The 26,486-nt window shown below is 39.9% G+C and overlaps 1 protein-coding gene and 1 long non-coding RNA gene across 2 annotated transcripts; one reads left to right on the plus strand and one right to left on the minus strand.

Moving 5' to 3' along the window:
• Nucleotides 1-199: 199 nt before the first annotated feature.
• On the minus strand, nucleotides 200-8,190 carry LOC112061798 (uncharacterized). Its single transcript, XR_002890389.3, has 4 exons — nucleotides 8,061-8,190; nucleotides 5,764-5,828; nucleotides 905-1,764; nucleotides 200-828 (listed from the first exon to the last, which is right to left on the minus strand). It is a non-coding gene; the product is annotated as an uncharacterized LOC112061798 (long non-coding RNA).
• ZC3H15 (zinc finger CCCH-type containing 15) lies at nucleotides 7,917-26,227 on the plus strand. The gene is made up of 10 exons (XM_005306534.4): nucleotides 7,917-8,470; nucleotides 12,241-12,342; nucleotides 16,464-16,575; nucleotides 18,406-18,558; nucleotides 19,793-19,884; nucleotides 21,356-21,538; nucleotides 22,405-22,551; nucleotides 22,725-22,826; nucleotides 23,100-23,226; nucleotides 25,432-26,227. Exons 1-10 carry the CDS (start codon nucleotides 8,393-8,395, stop codon nucleotides 25,620-25,622), a joined length of 1,287 nt encoding a protein of 428 aa, XP_005306591.1. The 5' UTR covers nucleotides 7,917-8,392; the 3' UTR covers nucleotides 25,623-26,227.
• Nucleotides 26,228-26,486: the final 259 nt, after the last annotated feature.

Genomic DNA, 26,486 nt, shown 5'->3' on the forward strand with positions numbered 1-26,486 from the left:
CAAGGGGCAGAGGAAGAGCGAGGAGCAGCTGGGGAGGAGAATGGCTCTTCTCACCAAAAGGAGAAGCGGGGGTAGGGGGGAGAAGGCAGTGGGGAAGGCACTTACATTTTTTGTTATTTTTCTCTTCAGCGGCGCTCCAGCCTTTTTTTTTTTTTTTCTTTCTTTTTTTCTTTTTTGCGCTTTGGCAGCACTCCGGCCGTTTTTCTTTTTTTTCCTTCTTCTTCTTTTTTGCGCTTCCGCAGCACTCCGGCCGCTTTTTTTTTTTTTTGTGTTGCTTGGGGCGGCCGGAGCCACCTTATGATCACGTTATATCCGAATTCATGTTATTGCGGGGCACGTTATAGCGGGGTTTCCCTGTATCTAGATGAGTTTATGTACCCCCTGGAAGACCTCTCCGTACCCACAGAAGTATGCATACCCCTGGTTGAGAACCACTGCTTTGGAGGACATGAGTACTGAAATGAATGACTACATTAAACCAGTCTAGCAATGCCGGCTTTTAAAATATGACAAAATATTGATAATATTTCTCATTTTCACTAACTTTCAGATCACTGTGAGAAAACACAACAGAATGGAAACAACTGATGCTAAATGTGAGAAGAGGTTAAAGCATTTTGTGACATGGAATGAAGAGATTGACATGTTATGTCCTAGCTTGTGGCATGCTGGAATCTAATTGCCATGCTACAGCTTAAAAGCCAGCATATGAGGAAAAAACTTGCAGAGAGCAGTGAAGGGCGTTGGGAGACACACCTAGACCCCTCCTGACAAGGACGACAAGATTAAGACATCTCCATTAGCATACAGAATGGAGAGCAGAGACAACTCCCCTAGCCTCATCTGCATGAAAGATGGGACAGGAAGACATCTCAATTTACATACAGAATGGAGAACAGAGAACCGCACTGAACTCTGGGACTAGAAAAAGCAGGGAAGCACTGCATCATGGGAATCTCTGCTCCAGATGCTAATGAACCTATGCCTGCACACACCCAGCTCAGCAGTTATCAGACCAGTTCTAGTAATGAATCCTTAATTGATATCCAAATACTGAAGCAGCCTAGTTGCATTGTGCTGCGTGACCCAGTCCATGGAGCCCAGGGGCATATAAGGAGAGGCAGCTTTGAAAGTGCTGCTTCATCCAGCCCAGGGAGTCCAGAGACATATAAGGGGTCAGCTTGACAGTGCTGATTGACCTGGTCCGCTCAGACTTGCTCTGTTAATGTATGTGTGGGTGTGTTCATCCGGTTCTGGGGCTGTAGAAACCCAGCCCTAGGGAACCTAGGTCCTGCAGGATAGCGCCATTGGGAGGGGACTTGCAGAAGGGAGAAGTAGAGCTCCATATGAAAACACAAGTGACATAAGCAGTACATTGATAGAATTACATAATCCCCTCCCCCACAAGAGTAACCTGAATAAATGAGCATACCCCAAAGTAACAGGCAAATCTGGTAACATGGATTTAAATTGTAGTGTATATTTATTAACATAGCTTTTCCTGAGAGAAGTGAAAAATCAGTATTGTTGGAAAACTGCCAACACTACATGGGGAAAAGATTAACATCTGGAAAATTCATCTCTGACTGCAGCATGGCAGCTGGTTTTCTTCCCAAGAGAAGTCTAGCTTAATTTAAAATATTTTTTGTTTGGTTACAAGTTGTTTAGTAACCTGTTTTCTTTTACAACAAGCCCCAGCAGTTTTGTTGTATAACTGGTGTCATGTCTGTTTAGTGATTCCATCCAGGTTTTGTTCTTACAGCGCTGAAAATAAATGTAAAAAATAGTTAATCAAAATAAACAGCAGACAGGTGTTGCCTGATGGACAAAGTATGAATTTATTGGTTATATTATTGGAAAGGAAGTTAAGTTTTGCTTGGTTTACTGATGAATGTTTATAGTAAGTAATTATTGTTAACTAGGTCACTTGTTAGAAGGGAGTATTTTTTAAATGTTTTGGAGAATCCTGATGAGGTTAGTAGTATTCCATGGAAGCATTTTTTTTTAAGCTTCTTAGGTTAGATATTTAACACAAGTTACATCAAGAGCAGATCAGAGGACTTGTTCTGTTATCCTGAGACCATACTGGACCATGAGGAATATGCATTTTTTAATCTGTATTACCATCCAGTCCTTGATTAAATTCTTTACTGGGTTTTGAAGGCAGAGATTACAGCTTTCTTTTTGGAGATTGTGTTTTTATTAGTGCAGGCATATATTAGAAAATCATTGTATCTATGTAACGTAGTGTCCCAAAGCTATATAAGAACATAAGGGTGAATATAATGCAAAGATTATATATAGGTTAAAGCCCCAATTCAGCAATGCACTTACACATTTGCTTAACTTTAAGAAAATAAGCCTTACCAAAGTCAGTGGGATTACTAACATTCTTAAGTGTTCTGATTAATCAAAATTTCTTAACTCCTGAGTCATTAATCAGTTTTAATGACAGTATGTTCTCCATGAGTCTGTTGGACACTTAGGTTGCTAACTATGGTACTGTACATACTCAACAGCTCTAGGTTTAAATTTTATTAAGCAAAATAAATCTGAAACAGAAGATATATATAACTAAATAGTAGGAGACATTTTTCAATGGAGTATTTGGCTTGCTTTGTGTAGTCTTGTTTTTTTCTCCTCAATATGGTCTCTTCCCCCTCGAAAAATCTCTGTATTGTGAATTAATTCTCCTCCCTCTAGGCAATGAGTAGATGAATGAGAGGATATATGAATGAGAGCTTGGAGGGGGGGTTTATACACTCTGGCTATCCAGAACCTCGCAACTAAAGCTATAGGACTTGGAGACTAATGTCTTGATGGATAGCTGTGTCCATTCTTCTTCATCAAACAAATCCCACTGAAGGTGAAAGTACAGAATGGAGACATCTGGAGGACAGGCAGCTTCTCTAGCATTGAGGGAAATGGTACAGTAAATCCTCGCTTAACATTGTAGTTATATTCCTGAAAAAATGTGACTTTAAGCAAAACAATGTTAAACGAATCCTATTTCCTCATAAGAATTAATATAAATAGGGGGGGGTTAGGTTCCAGGGAAATTTTTTTCACCAGACAAAAATGTCTGATGAAAAAAATTTCCCTGGAACTTAACCCCCCTATTTATATTAATTCTTATGAAGACATATATAGTGACAAAGCTCTGAGCCTGTATTGGTGGATCCCACGCTTCCAGGCAGATTCAGTGGCCTCAGAAGCTCACTAAGGGCCCCAATATGATCTCCCTTTCTCAGTACAGCAGCAAATGTCACAGCTTATTGAGCTACTTTCATCAAAGGCCAGTATGGGAGATGGGAAGGTGGAATACCCACAGTCTCTGTTGCTCCTTAGAGCTCAGTAGGTACAGTTTGGCCTCCTGCCTGGAACAAAGTCTGCTTCCCCTCTCAAGGGGATCTCTGTAGGGGGGGGGGGGGAGAACCCGGGCCCACCCTTTACTCCGGGTTCCAGCCCAGGGACCTTAATGGTAGCAGCTGTTGGCAGCTTTCCTTTCACCACTGATGCTGCTTTGATTCCCTGGGCCACTTCCCCATGGTCCCCTTTTCCTAGTTTCACCCTTGATTCAGGAAGCTTTGTCTCCTCCAGCTCTTTTCACCGAGGCTTCTCTCGAGAAGAAGAGCTGGAAAGGAGAGCTTTTAAGCAGTATGAGTAGGACCTTAATTGGTTCCAGCAGTCGCCATTAGCCTAACGACCTTAACTGACCCTTTGCCAGTTAATTGTGGTCAGGTGCCGGCATTAGCCTAACGACCTTAACAGGTTAAATTGGCGTCAGGTGTCTTGATTAGCCTGGAGTAGCCTTTGTTTGGCTATCCAGGGAACAGGGACCTGCTCATTCTAAGGCCGCTATACCTGCCTTCCACTATTCTCTTATATCCTTCTGGTATACACACACATATACCTACAGAGGGCGGAAGAGGATAGGATGTTGCCCAGGGAATGCCTTACTGATAAATGATGAACTAGCACTCGGTTGAGCCCTCAAGGGTTACCACATTGTTATATGCCCTCACACTCTACAAGGCAGCACAAATGAAGGGAGAGGAGACAGCATGCAGGCAGCGACACACACCCTGTGTGTGAGAGAGAGAGAGAGAGAGAGATACGCATTGCCCCTTTAAGTATGCTGACGCCACTCTAAGTACACTGCCTTTTTAAGTAGATCAGCAAGTTGAGACAGCAGCTGCTGCCAGCAAGCTCCCTCCATCTTGAGTCCTGTCCTGTCTCCCCCTTCCCCCCATAGAGATGGGATAGGCGGGGGGCAGGAGCAGGGGGGAGGAGGACACCCTGACATTAGCCAATCTCTTTCCCCCCCTCCCGCACAGCAAACAGGAGGCTCCTGGGAGCAGCTCCAAGGCAGAGGGCAGGAGCATCACAAGGCAGTGTGGGGAGGGACAGCTGAACTGCTGGCAATTGATAGCCTGCTGGGCAGCTGCTGCACACGGAACTTAGGGGAGCGGGGAGCTGATAGGGGGACTGCCGGTCAACCTTGCTTCCAAGCCCCCACCAGCTAGCTGCAACGGGCTGCTCTTTCTGCAAGCAGTAGACAAAGCAGGCGGCTGCCAAATAACGTTATAAGGGAGCAGCCTTTCCTTTTGTGTTTATTCCCTACTTCCTGTGGGTACATGTTTAGCTCCTGATTCTCTCTCGCCCACTTTTCCTGTTTTTTTCTTTTTACATTCTCTCTAGGTGCAGCGTTTTCAGGTCTCATGCTGCTTCCTCCCTTCTTGCCAGGGGCAAGAGCCTCTTTTTGAGGGCTCTGACATTTGTGGGGTTGGTTTTGCCCACTGGCATCAGTATTTCCCAGACATGAGTTGATTGCTGATGTATCTCTCTCCCTGTTCCCCAGTGCTTATGTACTATAGCCCATATTCTTCAGCCATTTGGTGGACCAGCAGCCTGATTTGAGAGTTCGAGACAAAGAAAAACCCAACTACATCTTGCTGTTCTCCAGAAACACCACCATTAAGGCTGTATCTATAAGCCGTAATGGAATCCCAGTCTCTTCTGCAGAAGCAACCCCCAGTCAGGGTACACTTTCTGGACTTCAGCAGAGATATCCAGTAACTTGTTTCAAGCATCTGAGCACATTAATCTATCACTATTACATCAAAGTGATTTTCAGGAAGTAACATCAGTGGGCCGTCAGGGAAAGCTCAAGTATTTATTGTGAGAACAACATTAGCTGAGGGGAGAGCAACATGAGAAGATACTCCTCCCACAGCCTACCTCCTGAAGGTTATTCCATGAGAGGGGATGCTCTAGATCTTTACATGTAAAATGCAGATATTGATACTTAACACTTACATGAGTACTGTGAGAACAACACAGAGCACTGAAAGATGCTATATGGGCGTGCAAATTGATCAAAATTCCAAACAACAGAACTACCATCATAATTAGCACTAACCAATGTGTTTGTTGGCAGTATTAGCAAAGAGTATCTAAAACACTCACCCCAAAAATGACTGAAATACAATTGGACTAATACCCTCTCACATAAACCAATATAAAACAGAAATAACTACTCTAAAAATCAGTGGAGCTGTACTATTCTAAACCTATTGCAAGAAGATAATCAGACTCAGTGGTGGGGACTGGGGATAGCATGAATGGTTCTGGCTGGCGCTATACCTATTCTCATATAAATTTGAGGCCTTCCATTGTTATCAGTCAACACTTTCATGAGCACTAAATTAACTTTAAATTTATTATATAAGACAAGGATTCCTTAAGAAGTAAGTTTCTTACCCTGAGATAATCATCATCACTTTTACTCTCAACATAAACTGACTCCTTTCCTATGGGTTCTTCAACTTCGAAAAAAAAAAAAACATTGAAAATTTCATAGGAAAATGGAACTTCTGTATCCAAGCAATTACCACATTTGCATATGAATTACCTTGCTGCTCCTGTTTTGCTCATTTTGGAATCTTAATAGAAAAGTTTCATATTTTTGATTTCTCAGAGGTAAGTGTCATACTGAATGTTACCCAATAGATTTGGCTCACAGCACAACTTAGCTTTTTTAGTAATTTAAACAAGTGATTTCCATTATATAAAATCAGTATTGTCATATCAGATGTAAAAGTACATTAGACTTAAATTGGTAACCTTTCCAGTTATGCAGATGATGACAAATATACTCAAATGAATCCGGAAGCAAGTGCAAGTAATAAGGCAAATCTCAAAAGATGTGGATCTTTATCAGAACTATTAGAACCTCTTGCATTTGCAAATCTGTATACGCTGGAAATCTTCTGAGAGCAAGCTCCCAATTGCCATTACATTTTGCTTTTGGTCAGGCCCAACATACCATCAGGGTAGCCTCTTTAAGTGGTTTGGTATTTTAGCACATGTACTTCTACTTTCTGATATAACCAGGAAATATAATTAATAATTAAGACTCACATTACGTATTATTATATCCATCGCACTCATGAGGGAATTAAAGCATAGTAAAATTAAGTGACTTGATCAAGGTTACAGAGGAAGTCTATATTAGAGTTAGTAAAAAATGCAGCCCTAATATTTGACTTTAAGAGCTGGGGCTTTAAAAACACCAATTATGTGAGAATTGAGATAATATCACATAATAGGTGCCTAACTGCATTTGTGCCTTTGAAATTCTCTCCCCCTTTGGCCCCGGCTGGTGTTTCTTTTTACTGGTTCTCCCTTTCATGGTAAATTTCATGGTAAATTAATGGAAGTAATTGTTAAAAGGACCAAAACAAGCTATAAATAAATACAATCATTGTCACAGAATCAAGTTAGTTAAAATGCAAGTAAATGGGCCATATTCACCCTCATGTAACTCCACTGAAATTATTTCCACCACAAAACCCTTCGCCCAAATGCTGACTACTTGGTTAAGCACTGGAATAAATTGTCTAGGGAGGTTGTGGAATCTTCATCATTGGAAATTTTTAAGAGCAGGTTAGACAAACACACCTGTCAGTGATGGTCCCATAATACTTAGTCCTGCCATGAGTGCCGGGGACTGGACTAGATGACCTCTCGAGGTCCAGTTCTATCATTCTACTTCCCACCTGGATTGCTGCATTTTTCTCTTTGGCCTCCCACAATTTTGCTCATGCCCCTTGAAACCATCCAAAATTCTGCCAGAAAAAGCATTTGCTTTAGCCTAATCACATACAGCCCCTCTCCAAATGCCTGGCTGGGCTCCCATTCCCCGCTACATCAAATTTAAGCTCTTTGCCTACATTCAAAACTCAGAACCGCCTCTTATCACCCTTCATTCCCCAGCCTATCCAGGCCACATGCCTCACTGTTAAGCTTTGTCTCCAGTCCCTCCCTAATCTAGTCTCCAACCCCCTTTCCTTACATCCCCTTACAAATGGGACCCTCTGTCCATCTCTCTCCTTAATATGCACTTCTTCCAAAAGTCATTGCACCAGCGGGTCTGGCTTTGGGGAGAAGCATTAGGTACTTCACCTGGTAGCTGAATTTGCTGTAAATCACTTTACATTTAGGCAGCTGAATAGGGAAAACGCATATTACTGATCAAGGGGAAAGGGGAGTGTATTTCATACATGACCGGTATAGCATCTGGGTTGGAGTCCTGCACCACCGTTACAGGTGCTGATTCACACACCTGTAGGGTGACCAGTCAGCAAATGTGAAAAATCAGGAACGGGGTGTGTGTGTGTGTGGGGGGGGGTAATAGAAGCCTATCTAAGAAAAAGACCCCAAAATCGGGACTGTCGCTAATCAAATTGGGACATCTGGTCACCCTACACACCTGGCTCCCAAGCCAGGCCTGTTTGCGCTGGCGCCAGCAACACCCAGCGCCCTCGCAAGACGCCAACTCCCGGGAGGCGGGGGAGAAGTCAGCACACAGCAGCAAGGTGGGGCGGGGCCGGGGCCGGCACGTCTCCGACCCGCAGCGAGAGCTCGGCCGAGGTGCGCCTGCGGAACGGGGAGTCCCCGAGCGGCTCCTGCCCAACGCCCGCTGCACGCGCGGGGAACCGGCTCCTGCCATCACGGCTGAGAGCACGAGGCTCAGGCCCACTCCCCCGACCACTGACCGTTCCCTCAGCAGCGGGGGGCAGAGCCGGCACGCGGGTAACCTCGCCTCACCCCAGTCATGTGATTCCGGCATCGCTGGGATTTTTCGCTCGTGCGGGATTGTGGGAAATATCTTTGCACGCGCTTCGCCATCTCAGATTGCGCGCGCAACCGCTTTCGTAGAGCGCCTCGGGGCAGCGGTCGTTGACGGCCTGTCGTAAACTGAATCCTTCCTTTGGTTTTTCATTGCTTGGCTGTGAGCTACGGCCTCTCGGTCCCCCGCGCGCTTTCCGGCCGCGGCGCTGAGAGGACCCGAGCGAGCGCGGACAGGGGCCCGCCCCCCTTCCCCGAGATGCCCCCCAAGAAACCGCCGCCTGCGGCGGGGCCCAATAAGAAGGCGGACCAGAAAAAGAAGGAGAAGATCATCGAGGTGAGGAGGGGGCGCCGGGAAGAGGCGGCGGCGGCGGGAGGAGCCGGGGTGGCCAGGCCCTCGGAGCCGCCTCACAGTCGCGGTGGGCGAGGGGGAGTAGCTCAGGGAGGGGGAACAGGGAGGCCGTAACCGTCTGTCGCACGTCACGCCTCTGGTGTGTCCCCGCGTCGCCTCCGAATTCCGTCCGGCCCCTTTCCTGCCGGTCTCTGCTACCCACCGCATCCCGTAGTCCCGTCCCTGCTCCTCGGCCCCGATCCAGCCCCCGTCTCCCCTGTCCTTCCCCTCGCCCTTCCCGGGATGCGTCTCGGGCCCTTTCTTGATCCCATGTCCTCTGGGGGAGCCTTAAACCAACAACCTTAGATTGCCTTAGAAACGGAGCTGATTTTCCTCCCCTCCCCCCGGGGAAATGGCTACCGGGCGGCCACTTCGGTTGAAACAACTTTATGAATTTTTTTTTAAATCAACAAGCTTAAAAACAAAAGTGTAGAAACTGCCACCAGGTACGGAGGCGCCTCTGAAGGGACTCCGCCGCCCTTCCTCTCCCAAGGCACCAGCCGCATCTGTTAACGCATTGCTGGCTTCTCCGTGGCCCTTTAACTGCTCTTTTCATTGGATCCCGTAAATAGACCAGGGTTGGTTATTTTCAGCCTGAAGATGGGTTGGTCAACGTTTTTATTCTGACACATTAGAGCACAGGTGTTGGAAAGCTTGCAGGGCTCAGCTCTTTCAGATGTATGTCTGCAATGCCAGTCAAATCAAATCACTCTGTATGTGTATCCCAGTGCAAAACTTGGCCTATGGTCTCTTGTGTCAGGGCATAATGTCAGCTGATGGCATGGGTAAATACTTGTTTAGCAAATCTAGGCTGAATAAATTAAAGATTATCAGGTAGTAACATTTTGTGCTCTGTTGGTCCTCTAACAATGTTTGTCATTCATAAAACTATTCTTGACTGTTAAGAAATGTCAGTGTTTATAATTTTATTTAATAAAACCTGTAACATTATACAGGCTTATTTGTCATTGGGATTCCTTGTGAGTGAATATCTTCTGAAATGCTGAAAATATGACTTTTTTGGGGGGGAGGAAAGTTAGGTCAACATCTATACTCCATACCAGGAGCACTTCCACCGACTTAATTCTCTGGGGCATTGAGGGCACTGACAGCTGGAGCCCCACCACTGGGAAGCCCCAGCTGTCAGGCCCATGTGGGGCTGACAGCCAATAGACGATGTAAGTAACGCAGTGTCTACACAGCTGTACCACTGCAAGAGTGCTTGGGTAGTCGCGTTATGCCAACAGGAGAGAACATAATAGCTACCATTGTTCGTTGAGCTGGTTTTATGTTGGTGGGAGAGCATCTCCTGTTGACGTAGCACTGTGCACACAATGCTCAGGGCTGTTCTTGTTTTTTTTACACCCTGAGTGACAAAAGTTTTGCCCCATAAGTGCTAGTGTAGACATGGCCTAAGTTGACGTAGTGGGTGACTTACATCGGTGGGTGTGACATTTTAGTGCAGATGCTTACAGAGTTAGGTCAACATAAGCTGCTTTACATCAACCTAACTTTCTAGTGTAGACCAGGCCTTATATTTGTTGTATTTAAAAGCTATACAGTCATTGCAAAGCAACAAATTATTAAAAATATACACTGAAAAATCACTAATCCATTATTATTATTGATGGTTAATTAGTATGTAAAACTTTGTGAGCTTGAGTGCTGGAACTATTTTTTAGTGTTTTCAATAAAAAGTAACCAGTTTCAAATGTATTTATTTTTTTGTTATTTTGCTACGTGTTTTTCCTCTATTAACATTTCCCAAATTGTGTTAACCAAGATGTTATCATTGGGTGACTTTTTTTTATTCCAGTGACTAGCAATAAAATATTTTTCTGCTTCTAATAAATAGAATTAAATCAAAGGCAAAGATAGGCTTTAAATAGAGGTTGCAGTCACAGAAAAATACATTGCCGCAGATAGGAGTGTAAAGGGTGTTGTCAGGTTTTATATAAAATTTGAATGGAACTGAGATAGAAGATCTGCCTTCCATAAACAAACTGGAAATGTAGGGAGACAAATTGCTGCAGAGGAGCGTGAGCAGACACTTTTTGCCATGGAACGGGGGGATACTCAGCAATTTTTGGATTGAACACACAGAAAGCAGGTGGTCACATAGGGAAGATGGGTGAGGAGAGGAACTACAGCAGTGGTAAAGAAAACTGTTAAAAGAATGCAGGACAAGAAAGGATTATATGGATATTTTACTGTTTTACAAAATTTTGGGACACAAATATTCAGATAAATTGAAGACATTATGACTTAATTTGGAGGACCCTTTGGTTCAGCACCTCTGGGGGAGGCAAGTGACAAGCATACCTTGCCATAACAGAAAACAGCAGTAAGGGGGAAATGCTTTTGGCTGGACACCCTAGGGCAACTGTTGTGTTTACAAAAATGCCATGGAATGGCATTCACCAAAAAAAAAAAAAAATAAGCAGAACCTCCAAGTCCATTTTAAGGTCATATATGTAGTTTCTATCTTTTCCATAGCTTAGTGCATTTAACTGAGAAGCCTTTTTCTGCTGCCCAGAACTTGAAACTGGTGTTCCCAGAAAGTATTGTGTTTTAAGTACCCCTCTAGTCTATTTTCTGTTATATCATTCTCAATAGAATAGATCAGTGTTCCTCAATCTTGTGAACATTGTGGGCCATATATGCAGCTCTCTATGTGTTATGTGGGCCACCTCCACACTATATATATATAACACATGTATGGCCCTGAGGATGTCACATGGGTCGCAGCTGTGTGCTGATTGGGCCACAGCTGTGTGCTGATTGGGCTGCAAGTGGCCCGTGGATTGAGAACCACTGGAATAGACAACGTCTTTCTTTATTTTGTGTTACACACTGAGCTTGGGAATAATATTGTTCCACAAGTCAAAGTTAAAGGTGTGTGTAATGCAAGGTAACCTCTTTTTAAATAAAAAGCCCTATAGGTTTTACAGATTTGTAAAGTTGACTCTAGTTACTACAGAAATCTCCAAAGGGAAAATAAAGTATTATGAGTTGTTTTGGAGCTGAGTCTCAAAATGATATGCAACTCACATGGTAAACTGAGCCTGACAGATGGAATGTAAGATTTTATTCTGTTCATTTTACTATTGCTACATCATGTTATTGGTTCAGTCATTCATAACTGCCTGTTGGGATTGAGATACATTATCGAGAGAGATTATTTAATTTACCAAATCCTTGTTGAGGTATCTTTATTTTATCGTATTTTTTTTTAATTCTTTTAATGCTGTCTGCATGCAGGCCTTCTATATTTAAATATAGACCAGATTACATCATTCAAAAACTAAATAACACTTATTGAACTGGAAGTTACAACCATAGGGTTTTTTAATTTATTTTAATTAAATCTTTAAATACTCTTCTTGCTCTTTCTTGACTAACAAAGAATTAACTGTAATTTCTGAATGCTGTATGTTACCTTTGAGAATAACATGGCTTGTTTAAACTGAAAAAAAATCTATTTTAATTTAAGAGCTAGTGTTTAATTTGATATGAGACCTTCAATCTTTGCCCAATTCAAGACTAAATATTGCCCATTATGTTCCTCAGATCAAAGTAGCTTTGGGGAAATCAAGGGTGGGAATGGTATTGATAAGGTGAAAGGAACAGTAAATTTTTGTTGTAACTTAAATTGAACTTTTCATAAAACTGTCCAGTAGCTGAAGCATCACTTATACAAATCTCTTCTAATTTAGGACAAAACATTTGGTCTAAAGAATAAGAAAGGAGCAAAACAGCAGAAGTTTATCAAGGCTGTGACTCATCAAGTTAAATTTGGTCAACAAAATCCAAGACAGGTAAGCACTTAATTATCTCTTATCAATCATAATGTCTCATATAGACTTGTACTGAGATGTTGTTGAGGTAAGATTTATTATTTACCTAATGTATTTTTGCTAGCACAATTTTAATTTATTCAGTTGGTTTAGATTTGTTTTAAAAATAATAGCCATTTAATTGTCAGACACTAAATCTCTTCATCATTATTGTTAAGTTAATGTTTATCTAGTTCAGGAGTCGACAATCTGCGGCACGCATGCCAAAAGCGGCACGCGAGACGATTTTTACAGACCCCCGGCCGGCAGCGGCTGAGTGGCTCAGCCCACTTCCAGTCTGGGGTTCCGGCCGCCGGTCCCTTGCCAGCCTGCTGCCGGCCTGCGATACTGGCCGCTGGCCCCGCTCACCTTGCTGCTGGTCTGGGGTTCTAGCCGCCCGGCCCCCTATCAGCCGGGCCTCCGGCCCTGCTCAGCCTTCCTGCTGACCTGGGGTACTGGCAGCCAGCCCAGGGCTCTGCTCCTGGCCTGGTCCCAGCACTCTGCAACCCTTATCAAAAATTACACTACAATTAGCTTAAAAACTTGAAAACTTAAAAACGTTGTTTGTATATTACAGTAATCATTAAAACATGTATAATGTTAATAAATACATAGGTTTTATGAAACAAAGTAGTTGTACTTATGTGCCTGTGCTTAATTTGTGTTTTCGATGATTTACCTTCTAAAAAAATCTCGCATGTCTCGTACCCCCAGAAAGGGCATCTCGCACCCCCCAGGGGGTGCATGCACCCGAGGTTAAGAACCACTGCACTAAACTGATAAGATCTGCATTTTAATTTAATTTTAAATGAAGCTTCTTAAACATTTTAAAAACCTTGTTTACTTTACATACAACAATAGTTTAGTTATATAATATAGACATAGAGAGAGACCTTCTAAAAACGTTAAAATGTATTACCAGCACGCGAAACCTTAAATTAGAGTGAATAAATGAAAACTCGGCACACCACTTCTGAAAGGTTGTCGACCCCTGATCTAGTTGAAGGATAACATAGTTCCAAATCTAGAAAAAATTTTAATATACATTTTTTATAAAACCTTTCAACTAGTGAAGATGTTTCCATATTTAAAAAGCTTTCCAGTGGTAACAGGATTAGCAAACATTCCTATGGAATGCTTTTAATCCAAACATTATATTATTGCGCTAGTGTGTGAAAACCTGAAGCTAAATAACTACCACCTAATTATAAACAAAAGTGAAACTAAGTGGCCCTTTCTTACCTGTAGGGGTCAGAAAGGCACTCTTTCCCCTCCGTTCCATTCTAAGGGCTGAAGCATCAGAGGTGGCTAGGCAGTAATACTGGCTAGGCAGTGGAGGTTAAGTAGCAAATGTGTGGCAGTAATAGTGGATCACAAATTGAATATGAGGCAACAATGTGGTACAATTGTGAAGATGGCTAATATCATTCTGGATGTAGTAATAGGGGTGTTTTAAGTAAGGCACAGAATGTAATTGTCCCGCTCTACTCACTACAGATGAGTGACTCCCCCACCTGAAGCTTTTGTGTCCAGTTGGGAGAGTCAGACTTTGAGAAATGTAGACAAACTGGAGAGTTCAGAGGAGAGCAACAAAAATGATAAAAGGTTTAAAAAAACTGACCTATGAGGAAAAGTTAAAAAAAAAAAAAAAACTGGGTATATTTAGTCTTGAGAAAAAAAGACGTGATAAGGCTTCAAGTAAGTTACGGGTTGTTATAAAGAGGATATTGATCAATTGTTCTCAGTGTCCACTGAAGGTAGGACAAGAAATAATGGGCTTAATCTCCAGCAGGAGAGATTTAGGTTAGATATTAAGAAAAACTTTCTAACTGTAAGGATCGTTAAGCACTGGAATAGGCTTCCAAGGGAGGTAATTGGAGGTTTTTAAGAACAGGTTGGACAAACACCTGCTAGGTATGGTCCTGGCTCAGGGGAATGGTCCTGACCTCTCGAGGTTCCTTCCAGGCAGACATTTCTGTGGTTTTAGGCCACTGCCAGAGATGGGACATAGCATGGGAAGGTACGGTGCTATGTGATAGTACCAAGAATTCTTTTCTCAGGTGTCTGGGTGGGTCTTACAGGATCAGGGTCTAGCTGATTGCCTTACGTGGGGTCAGAAAGGAATTTTTCCCGGGTCAGATTGTGACACCTTGGGTTTTTTGTCTTCCTCTGCAGCATGAGGCATAGGTCGCTAGCTAGGATCATCTTTAGAGCCCTGTGAAATTCTTTTTTGGTTCATGTCAGTTTCACAGCTGCCCAGGGTTGAATAGCAATTGTAAAACTGACCAGACTCATGTTGATTTCACTCAGTTGCTGCTTTTTCACAAAGCTGTGCGCAGTAGAGAAGAATTCTCTCAACAAAAAATGGAAACTGGGCAAGGTATATCCTTGTATGTCTTACGGACTTGCGAGGTACATCATTGTATTAGGATTAGATGTTGAAACTTTTCTCCCCAAACAGCCAGGAAACCTAGAAGTCTGGAAAGAGAACTTTCAACATCTAATCCTAATACAGTGCTGTACCTCCCAAGGCCATACCTCTGTGAATAACCCTCAAGAGTCAAGGACAGGCATGTCTTGAGGTACAAATGGAAGTGCTGTCAAGCTAAGAAACAACTTCAGCTCTAATCCTAGAGGTGTAACAAAGGTACTCTAATAAGTGTGTAATTTCAAAGAGTAAATCATTAAACATACTGGTTTTTATTGTAGTTGACAAGTGTGGAGGTGCCATTTCATCCATCAGATGCAAAGTAGGATTGAAATAGGCTTTTCTAGATTGAATGTCATTAGAAATCAAAATTGTAAAGATAATTTGGCATCTTTTTTAGGTTGACTGTTAGCCCAGGATCAATTTACCTTCATAACTATTTTGAAAGTTAGATATTCTATGCATCACTTAGGGAAGAGGGGAGCCTGCTTTTAATTCTGCATTGCATCAAATTATGCCTCTGCCTGGAAGTAGTATTATACTGGTAGCATCCAGGCTGCAGAGCCTGAATGGCAATATATTGAAAAAAAGAGAATGACTCTTTCAAATGAATGTTTACCATTGACTTCAATTCTGACTGGGCCATTATACACGATCATCATATAAATATTTACTACTGCTAATAATGGAGCATAATTATATCCTTAAATAGTTAGGTATAAAGTCTCATTAACAACTTTGGGAGGAGAGTCAGGCGTACTAAAACTAATTAATTGTACATGCTATTTTCCCATGTCTTCGTTCTTCTGCACAGGTCCAGGTATTGGGGTATAGGTCTTTTTTCCTACCAGCTTAAGTAACAGTAACTTATGATGAGGGGACTGGATTTTTAAACTACTAGAAGGGGGAGGCAGATTCACAATGTCTCCCTTGTAGTCATAGAAATAGTTTTCCCTTTCTACTTTATTCATTCTCTTCCTCGCACACAATTCAAATGAAACTAAGCTTTCCTGCTATATACACCATCAGTTATTAACAGAACACTGTAATGCTGAAGAACTGCACACAATAAAATAAAAAATTGGCTAGGTGATGTAATGACTAAGATGACTTTCAAAGCCAGACTTCGTGGCTAGCTGCTGATGATGCACATAAAAGGAAAGAACAAAACATAAATTTTAGGGTTTTAATAGTAGAGTCTCTACCTTTGTGGATCCTGGCCAAGAGTAACTGGGCTGAGTGTTGGCACTGGATCTTTAATTGTTATTCCTGTACTGTGACCGTTTGTGTTTGCTAGAGTCTTGCTAGAAGATGGCTGTCCTGTGCCAGCAATGACACTTATTTCCTGATTTCCTATTCCATAAATGTGGAACAAAAATAGAAAAGGGTCCTTCAATCATATTAGTACATTTTAGCCCTAGTAAAGTGTTTCCTCTCTTCGGTTTGAAATGTATTTTAGCTCTTCCTAACATTTGCTAGATAGTGCACCCTGGCCATTAATATAAGGAAATATTAGGAAAAGAATAATGCTGACACCTTCTAAATCAGTGACTGTCTTTCTATATGACATATAATTAATATTGCATGCTATATTATCTTTGACATTGTAGTGTACAAATTGTGAGTAATTTCATGGTTCTCAATAACCTTTACTTCAAATCTGGGATTATTATAGGCTGCTCAAACTGAAGGTGACAAGAAATTAAAGAAAGATGATAAGAAGAAAGAATTACAGGAACTAAATGAACTCTTCAAACCTGTAGTTGCTGCCCAGAAAATTAGTAAAGGTAAACTAAGAGTAATGTAATATTTTAGTTTGTAGATAATTCTATTGGTATTTTATGTAGTTCACATTCAAAAAGTATTTAAAATGTCAGTTTTCCTATCTATAAGCAAGCAGTTCTAACTTTTTTATTTTAATAATTCCATTCTGTTAACAAATAAAACTAAAATGGATATGAAGGGTTAATGGATATTATGTGACCTCTTAATGCAAACCATTGTGAGGTCATAATGTCATTGATCCGAGTACAGAAATCTGTACTGATTTCAATGGAGATTTCTTCATTAACATTGGCAGTCTGATTCTGTGCTGCATCCAGTTTTTACTGGGTACAGTAGAGTCAGGGGTGGAGGGCTGTTAGAGCCAGTTGCAGTTCCCCAATTCTCTGCCCTGGAGATTGCTAGAGTGTAGTGCACTCACTCTAGCACTGTCCTTCTCTGAAACTGTCCCTCTGCCAGAGGCTGCAGTGAACTGGTTCTACAGGCTCTATGCCAGTTGTGGGCCTTGCATATAGTTTTCGTTCTCTGTGTCCTCCCCCCTTAGTGTTCAGTGGTGTCTCTTTCTTTGTAAAAGTATAACAGTTTGATTATTTTATTTATGTAAGTAAGGAACACTTTTAAATTACCATTATTCCCATTTTACAGAGTGGGGAAACAGTCATGGTTGTTGTGTCTTAGGCTAGATCTATACTACAAAGTTTTCTCAGCATAGCTGCGTCGGTCAGGGGTGTGAGAAAAATCACACCCCTTAGCTGACCTAGCTGTGCCAGCCATAACCCCAGTGTACATGCAGCTATGCCAACAAGTGCTTCTGCTTGCATAGCTAACTTTGTTTGGGGAGCTGGTGGTAATATACCATCAGGAAGAACTTCTTCTGTTGGCATATACTGCACCTGGACTAGGGGAATCTGCCAGTAGAGTTATAATGTAATGTGCCAATGTAACTATCAGCAGAGCCTGTATAGGGTAGACTAGCCCTTAGGTGTCAGATCAGATCATTGGCCAACTCAAACTTTTTTTTTTTTTTTGCCTGACACCTGCCCTAACCATAAACATCACTGCCTCATTAAGACTAAATCCTAGTAGTTTCATTGCTATAGTAATACGTCCCATAGCAGTGGTTCAGTGCCTGTGAAAATACACCTCTACCTCGATATAACGCTGTCCTTGGGAGCCAAAAAATCTTACTGCGTTATAGGTGAAACTGCATTATATCAAACTTGCTTTGATTCACAGGAGTGCGCAGGCCCCCCCCCCCGGAGCACTGCTTTACCGTGTTATATCCGAATTCATGTTATATCGGGTTCCATTAACTATGTTGCACTGGAGCTAGATGGCTGCCACTGAAAATATCATGCCTTATGAATCAATATAGGAATTAAGTACAAGAAACTTGATCAACCCAGTTGATAGTTTTAAAGTGAATTTGATTCTTGAATTAGTACCTATTGTAGTAAGCTAAGAGTAGGTCACATGCATTACTTAAGCCACACATTGATGCCAGTTTTTCTTAAATATCAAAATGCCTTTCAATTTGGACATTTAAAACAAACCTAACAACAAAGTAGGTATGAAGCATGCAGTACATGAAAGACAGCAGCTTGGTAGTGGTATTGAGGTAGATTGAGAGAAGTTAGTGATGGTGATTGTACTGTGAATAACTTCTAGGTTTTTTTTTTAAATTAACTTTGAATTTCCATGCTCTACTGTTTGGTGTTTAAAAACTGAAATGTTGCGTTAATGCTTTTTGAAAAAAATTGGCAAATAATTTTAAATGTGACTTAAAATGTTTTGCCTGGAAACAGTACTAAAATACTAAATTTCATATGACACAGGTGCAGATCCCAAATCAGTAGTTTGTGCTTTCTTCAAGCAAGGACAGTGCACTAAAGGAGATAAGTGCAAGTTTTCTCATGATTTGTCTTTGGAGAGAAAGTGTGAAAAACGAAGTGTTTACATTGATGCAAGAGATGAAGATCTTGAAAAAGGTATATTCTTTCTGGAAAATAACTGCCAACATATTTTTCTGGTGCCAAAGTTCTAATAAGAAGTTCATAAGCTCTTTGGAGCAGGAATAGTCTTCTTGTTCTGTTTGTACAACGCCTAGCACAATCAGGTTGTGGCCTATGGCTGGGACTTCTAGGTGGTTGGTAATACAAATAATATTGAGCCGACTTAAAAAAGAAAAATCACTCAACTTCATATCTGCAAGAGAATTTTTTCTAGTCCCTATTTTGATGGATTAGTATAATAAAGACAATGTGCTACAGGGCAGCAGTCCGTAAAATCTGGTGGTGTGGAGTATTTACAATATAGAGGTGGCAAGTCATATAGAATTGGCTCCTTTTAGTTTCCAATTGCTTCTAAAGATAGCCAGGCTTTAGAAAAAGCAAATGAACTGCAACTTATGGTTTTTACACATATGCTATTAGTAGTAGCATAATGTGTATGAACAGTATTTTAAATTCAGGTTGCTTGGGAAGCTTCTGTCTGTGGCTTCATTTTCCATCAGCACCGATCAGTTGAAAATAGAATGCTGTTTGGCTTTGCACTTTTGCTCAGCATGGGTTAGAGAGCTACACTAAGACAGGTCAATTTTCTTTTGTGGTTGTCATGCACTAACACAATGTTGTATGCCATTCCTGCTTGGTAATATTTTAACCTTTTGACACACTGAAGTGGTGCACCAGGACCACACGTATGATTTCATTGTTCTTGTTAGTGTTCCAACCTTTCACAGCTTCTTTTCTTTAATGGCTGCTTCTTGTGTATCACCAAAGATGATAAAGAACTTCCTGCCTTGACTTATATCTGTCAGCCTCTCTTCTCCTGCTCATGTGTTTATTTGAACTATTTTCCCCCCAGCTCCTTCCTGGGCACCATCCCACCTACTGTTCCTTGTTTACTTCTTTTTCCCCCCAATCCACTCAACACAGACATGGAATCTCAGATTCTATGGTGGGGGGAGGACATGAGTTTATGTGGCGGAAGAGGTGTAAATTCTTTAAAATGCTCTCAAATAATTTTGGATTTAAATAAAAGCACGTGAGGCTTTGAAAATCCTTTTTATTAAATCATAATTAAGAACCTAAACTTGACAGTATTGCTTTTACTTTACTGCAGTTAAACTGCAGAATCCAAAGCAGTTTGATTGTGAGGTTTGGCATTTTAGTTATAATTCGAGATGTAAGTGAAACCAACTTTTTTACTATTTATATCTAGATACAATGGATAATTGGGATGAGAAAAAGCTGGAAGAGGTGGTGAACAAGAAGCATGGTGAGGCGGAAAAGAAAAAACCCAAAACTCAAATAGTATGTCCTTTTCTTTAATTGAGTAGCAGTAGTTATTAGCTATCATTAGAGAGAATTAAATTTGGAAAGGTATTGGATTTTTCTACTAGAATATCTTGAAATCTTTATTTGACTATTATAAAGACATTTTGAGGATAAAGGTTGACTTGCATTAGTCTATCATCTTGCCATATTTCTGAAATAAGCAAGGCTCTTTTATAGTTATAAATATATAGTTTATGTGCATATTTGGGTATGAGAAGTATCTTTTTCTAAGATAAAAATGATTTCATAAACAGTATGAAGAGTAATCCTGGTACATTATTGGAAGTAATTTGACTACCCATTTTCAAGATTCAAGTGTTCATAGTTACATATGCCAATAGGATTACTTATGAATTGATTCTCTTGCACATCTTACTTTTTTGATTGTGAACCTAAGATACTAATAGATTTATAGATGGGAACAAAGAAATATTCTAACCATGAGTGCCCTATCAGTGCATACAGTTTAATCTTTTCTGTAATGCTAAGTCTAAAAAAAACCACTTAATTAGAAGGTATTTTCTAGTCCTTAGGGCTCCAAAACTATGGGATATTTTAAATTGGGACCTTAATTTGTATCTTAACTAGCATCAGTTTAAATCTTTAATATTTTATACCTTTGTGTTTTTCACTCTTTTAATTCCACATTTTTATCCATACAAACTAAAAATACAAGAAAATGGTGGTTGTGTTCATGCTCTGTTATTTCACAATAACTAAATATTACTCATGACACAGTTGGAAGTGAAATGTGAAAGAACAGCTTGGGATCTATAGTAAAATTAATAAATTGCTTGTTAAAGTTGCCACATTCACAGCTCTGGCAACTGAAGTGTTCTATCTACAGATGGGTGTAGGACTGCAGCAAGAATGCATGCTGTCCCTTCTGTGTGCTTAAAAACTTGACCTGGAAAGGAGAACTTCCAAGGTTGAAAGGGTAGTAGAGTACAGTCTCCATTCTCATTACATTCTTGATGTATCAGTTTGAGACTGTCAAAAACATACAAAACCATAGCCTCTTTTTAAATTTGGATACCTCTCAATGAAGAACAGGACATAGACCTGACCAACTCGCTTTACACAGAGACTCTGGATTTATACCACTAGACAATCAATCACCATTCCTTTGGGGAAACAGATGGCTCAAATTTAGAAAACCTTAACAGAAAAAGCTGCTGAAAACTTTAAATGTAGTTTTTTATTTAAATAAGTTAATCAGTTGTATTCTTTTGTCCATTGTTCTTTAATCAAAATACATTCAAAAATATTTCTTCTTGGGACTTCTGTTTGAATGATAGCTCAGAAATGTAATATGACAAGCTGTGAATTACTGACCATTGCTGTAATACTGTTCCTGAGTTAATGTGACACACTCACTTTACCAGTGTATGTAGCTGGGGAGGAGAAGGTAGGATTCAGGGGTAATAACCACTGTTTTTTAATACAGGTCTGCAAGTATTTTCTTGATGCTATCGAAAACAACAAATATGGCTGGTTTTGGGTTTGTCCTGGTGGAGGAGACAACTGTATGTACCGCCATGCTCTCCCTCCTGGCTTTGTACTAAAAAAAGACAAAAAGAAGGAGGAAAAGGAAGATGAAGTTTCTTTAGAAGATCTAATAGAAAGAGAGGTAAGGTAATAGCTAACTCAGTCATTCAAGCCTGAATATTACATGGTTTAATTAATTATTTTTTAACAAAGTACTCTGAAAAGAGGTACATGTTCAAAATACTCTTCTAGCAACATAGTAAAATGGTACTCACTGATGTTTGTATCCATTGGGGTGTTAGAGTGAAATATACTTAGTGAGTCTTTGAAAATAATCAAGTCTTTCTTTTGAAACTGTTAATTTCTCCAGTTTATTCACCAGATAAGATTGCAAAGTAAAGTTTAACTGAATATTTACCTCTAGAGGGCAGCAATGTTTTAGGTCAGAATTTTGACTTGTAGTACAGAAATGCAGCATCTAAGAACAGTAGGCACTATTGAAGACTGGGTTTCTGTGTGTGGTTTTTTTTTGTGTTAATCAGGAAGTAGAAAAGATTGAAACCCGAAGAAAAATCTAGTGGCGTTTCTGCTTATTGTTTAAAAGGAACCTGGGAATTTTATTAATAACATCTCTTCAAAAGCCAGGACAAGTGTTGCCGTTGAAATTGACAGCTTTGGTTCATACCATTTATATTTTAAGGATGCACATAACCATCATTTCTTAAATATTGCTGGGTTACCTATAGTAGTAGAATAGATTTGGATGTAGCCTATTTAAACTTTTCTTTGAGTCAAGCAATCTCAAATTTGAGTGCATGAATGCATGTTTATTATTAGTAAGTAAGTCAAAAGAAAAATCTCATTAAGTATCTCTAATGTACAGAAAAATCTTAAGAGGGAATGATTTTAAGAGTCAGTTTCTTAATTTGTGAAGAAAAACTTAACCTATTGTATTGTAGATCATTGTGTTCACAAAGATTGATTAAAGCTAATATCTTTATTGTACAGCGTGCTGCCTTAGGACCAAACATTACCAAAATCACCCTAGAGTCTTTTCTTGCATGGAAGAAAAGAAAAAGACAAGAAAAGATTGACAAGGCTGAACAAGATATGGAACGGAGGAAAGCAGATTTTAAAGCTGGCAAAGCACTGGTGGTATGTTCTCCACTCAAATACTACTACTTGTAAGAGGAAAGAGTGAAATACACTTTATAATGAGGTAGCTGGCCTGAAATTAAGCTGTGTGTATTTTCTTTTATTCTCTAAATTGCAGTACAGATAATAATCAGTGTTGTTTGAACATGTCTTACTTGCTTCCCGATGGATAGATCAGTGGACGTGAAGTATTTGAGTTCCGTCCTGAGTTGGTTGACGCCGATGATGAAGAAGCAGACGACACTAATTATATTCAGGGATCAAGTGAAGATGAGGTAAAGAAGCAAGTATTAACTCTTTTTAACTACCTCATATTGCTGGTTACCATTTAAAATTTAGAGACTAACTTTTTGGTTTTGATAGGCTTCCATAAAAAAGTAATTATGATTAAATTTGAGACGCTTGGCTAGTACTTAAATAGTAGGTGTCCCTTTTAGTTTGCTGTTACTTATACCAAACAAAATAAAACTTGCAGTAAGAAAAGTTGATAACAAATCAGTTACAGGAAAACAAAGATTAATGCAAAAAAAAAAACCTTTTTTTTTCAGGTTGAAGATCTTGTGAGGATAAATGATGTAGACTTGAACCTGTATGTCCCAAAGGATGTAGATGAGACTGGTATTACTGTGGCTAGTCTTGAGCGATTCAGCACATACACTTCAGTGGAAAAAGATGGTAAGTTCACTGTTTAGGCACAACTAAGTTAACAGATACAGTACATTGAAGTAATGTTAAAGGTCTTTCCAATACCCAAATAGAGAGCGGCTCTGAAGAAATGTTTGATAGATTTGTATAGTGCTTATTGCCATAGTATCTTAATGCTGCTTCACATATCGTTATTCTGTGTTTTCAGAACACAATATTTTCTAGTATAGGGGAAAGGAATTGCTGTAGGCAGATTTTTTTTTTTAATGGAAGAAATGCCCTTTGCTTTGTGACCTCCAGTTAATATTTACAGTCATTTCTACTACAGTATTTGTTGTAATTTTTAAGTGATTTAAAAATTACATCTTGAAACTGGGAAAGGAAACACCTTTCTTTACACTTTCCTGTTTTAGTAAATAAGTGAATGAATGATGACTCCAAAATCTGTAAGTTTACCTTAAACTTGTTAGCTAACTTTTTAAGGCAAGTACTCATCTTACTATATATTTGTACAGCAGCTACCATATAAAAGCCTGATCCTGATTCGGACCTTTCTGGACTTATAATACAGTACTGAATAATAGTAATAACTAGGGCTGTCAAGCAATTAAAACAATTAATTGTGATTAATCGTTCTGTTAAACAATAATAGACTACCATTTATTTATTGCAAGGTATTTACGTGCCGGATATGCTAAACATTCATATGCCCCTTCATGCTTCAGCCACCATGGTTCCATGCTGATGACGCTTGTTAAAAAAATAATGCATTAATTAAATTTGTGACTGAACTCCTTGGGCGACAATTGTATGTCTCCTGCTCTGTTTTACCTGCATTCTGACATATATTTCATGATATAGCAGTCTCAGACGATGGCCCAGCACATGTTGTTGTTCATTTTAAGAACGCTGTCACTGCAGATTTGACAAAACACAAAGAAGGTACCAATGTGAGATTTCTAAAGATAGCTACAGCACTTGACCCAAGGTTTAAGAATCTGAAGTGCCTTCCAAAATCTGAGAGGGATGAGGTGTGGAGCATGTTTTCAGAAGTCTTAAAAGAGCAACATTCCAGTGCAGAAACTACAGAACCTGAACCACCAAAAAAGAAAATCAACTTTCTGTTGGTGGCATCTGATTCAGATAATGAAAATCAACATGCATCGGTCCACGTTGCTTTGGATTGTTATTGAGCAGAACCTGTCATCAGCATGGACGCATGTCCCCTGGAACGGTGGTTGAAGCATGAAGGGATATATGAAACTTGAGCGCATCTGGCATGTAAATATCTTGCGACGCCAGTTATGACAGTGCCATGAAGAATGCCTGTTCTCGCTTTCAGGTGACATTGTAAACAGGGCTTTGGAGCTGTGCTCCAGCTCCGCTCCAGCTCCAGGAAAAAACCTGCTGCTCCACTCCAAAGCCCTGATTGTAAACAAGAAGCAGGCAGCATTTATCTCCTGGAAATGTAAACAAACTTGTTTGTCTGAGCGATTGACTGAACAAGAAGTAGGACTGAGTGGACTTGCAGGCTCTGAAATTTTACATTGTTTTATTTTTGAGTACAGGTTTTTTTGTACATAATTCTACATTTGTAAGTTGAACTTTCATGATAAAGAGATTGCACTACAGTACTTGTATTAGGTGAACTGAAAAATATTATTTCTTTTATCACTTTTTACAACGCAAATATTTGTAATAAAAATATATGCTTTGATTTCAATTACAACACAGAATACACTGTATATGAAAATATAGAAAAACAGCCAAAATATTTAATAAATTTCCATTGGTATTCTGTTGTTTAACAGTGCAATTTAAAACTGCGAGATAATCACATGAGTTAACTGCGATTAATCAGCAGCCCTAGTAATAACTTAATATTATGAACCAGTTGGTGAGGACAGGAGTTGTAAAAATCTTTTGCATTTATGCACCTCTATGTTCACTTGTAACTGTTAAAAACCCAGTCCTACAAGCACACAAGTAGTCCTATTGAGTTCAGTGGGATGAATTGCATTAGTAGGTGCCATAAGTCTTAGTTGAATATGGCCGTATGGCAGTATTTTTGCATCAAAACATAGGTGTGTATATTCTTCAAGCATGGAGCCTAGTTGGTGGTGGGAGGGGGAGAGAGAGAGAGAGAGAGAGAGAGAGTGTGTGTGTGTGTGAGAGAGAGACAGTGACTAAGAATTTGTAACATTAATAGACATTGTAAGAATTTTTTATTTTCAGATAACAAATTAAGTGAAGCTTCAGGAGGTGGGATAGAGAATGGGGAGCAAAGTGATTTAGAAGAAAACGAGGCAGAAGGAGAACAGGAAAATGGAGTAATAGATGCAGTTCCTGTTGATGAAAATCTTTTTACTGGAGAGGACTTGGATGAACTAGAAGAAGAATTAAACACTCTTGATTTAGAAGAATGAACAAACAAATCGAATAAGAAAATTGAAGTCTACCTTACAAAGTGAAAACTGACTACATCATTTTTTCGTCTAGAATTCTTAAACAGGATGTTTATGGTTTCCCCAACTGATTCTGGAGGGCACATCAAAAATCAGAAGTACTTTCCTTCAGTTTCCTTTACTCCACTCTTGACTACACCTCATCGTAAGCTATTCAGAGTAGTTAATAATTGAATTGAGAGCTGTCATCGCAGAAAATGAGGTGTAATTTTCAACTAAAAGTAGGAAGCATAACTTGAGTTAAGTGGGTTTATTACTACCAGGTGCAGTATACATTCAAAATGAACATTCTTTTCACCAGAACTGCATTTTTTAATAAGTAATTTTGAGTTGATTTAGAAACTGCCTAAAATATTTGAGCAATGTACTCTAAATGGAGCTGGTACAGATTCAGATGTTCATGCTCCAGTAGGTATTGATATGCTTTACTTCTTCAGCTGGATGCTAAAGATGTGGATTCGTGAATTGATACAGCGTCAGCTATGGTGCCCTCTGTTTAAAATGTTTTAAACTTTCCCTCCACCTTTTGCCAACAAGGTTGTAAATAAAGACTGTCAACTTTAAAATCATTATGTTGACTTTTCTTTACATCAGTGTGTGACAAATTGTAAATAAAATATATTTTGTATGATATAGTGAGTAAATATGTTCTCTCAAGTGGTGATCCAGAAGTAAACTTGTGGGTTTCAGCTAAAGGATTGGCTAGTTACAGTTAGCCTTCAAGCCCTAGACCTCCATGCAGAAGAATTCAAAATTGCATATTATCTTTCATATTTCCCTGCAATAAAACCATAATAGAATTAATATGACAGTTTACTCACCTGT

This window comes from Chrysemys picta, chromosome 11, assembly GCF_011386835.1.
Source record: "Chrysemys picta bellii isolate R12L10 chromosome 11, ASM1138683v2, whole genome shotgun sequence".
Lineage (NCBI taxonomy): Eukaryota > Metazoa > Chordata > Testudines > Emydidae > Chrysemys > Chrysemys picta.

What these genes read in the sequence shown, in the direction of transcription:
- ZC3H15 (XM_005306534.4), top strand. Translation starts at nt 8,393, where the DNA reads ATGCCCCCCAAGAAACCGCCGCCTGCGGCGGGGCCCAATAAGAAGGCG. An exon ending in AAGATCTAATAGAAAGAGAG is followed by an intron (nt 21,539 to 22,404) that starts GTAAGGTAATAG and finishes TTTATTGTACAG; the next exon opens with CGTGCTGCCTTAGGACCAAA. An exon ending in AGGGATCAAGTGAAGATGAG is followed by an intron (nt 22,827 to 23,099) that starts GTAAAGAAGCAA and finishes TTTTTTTTTCAG; the next exon opens with GTTGAAGATCTTGTGAGGAT.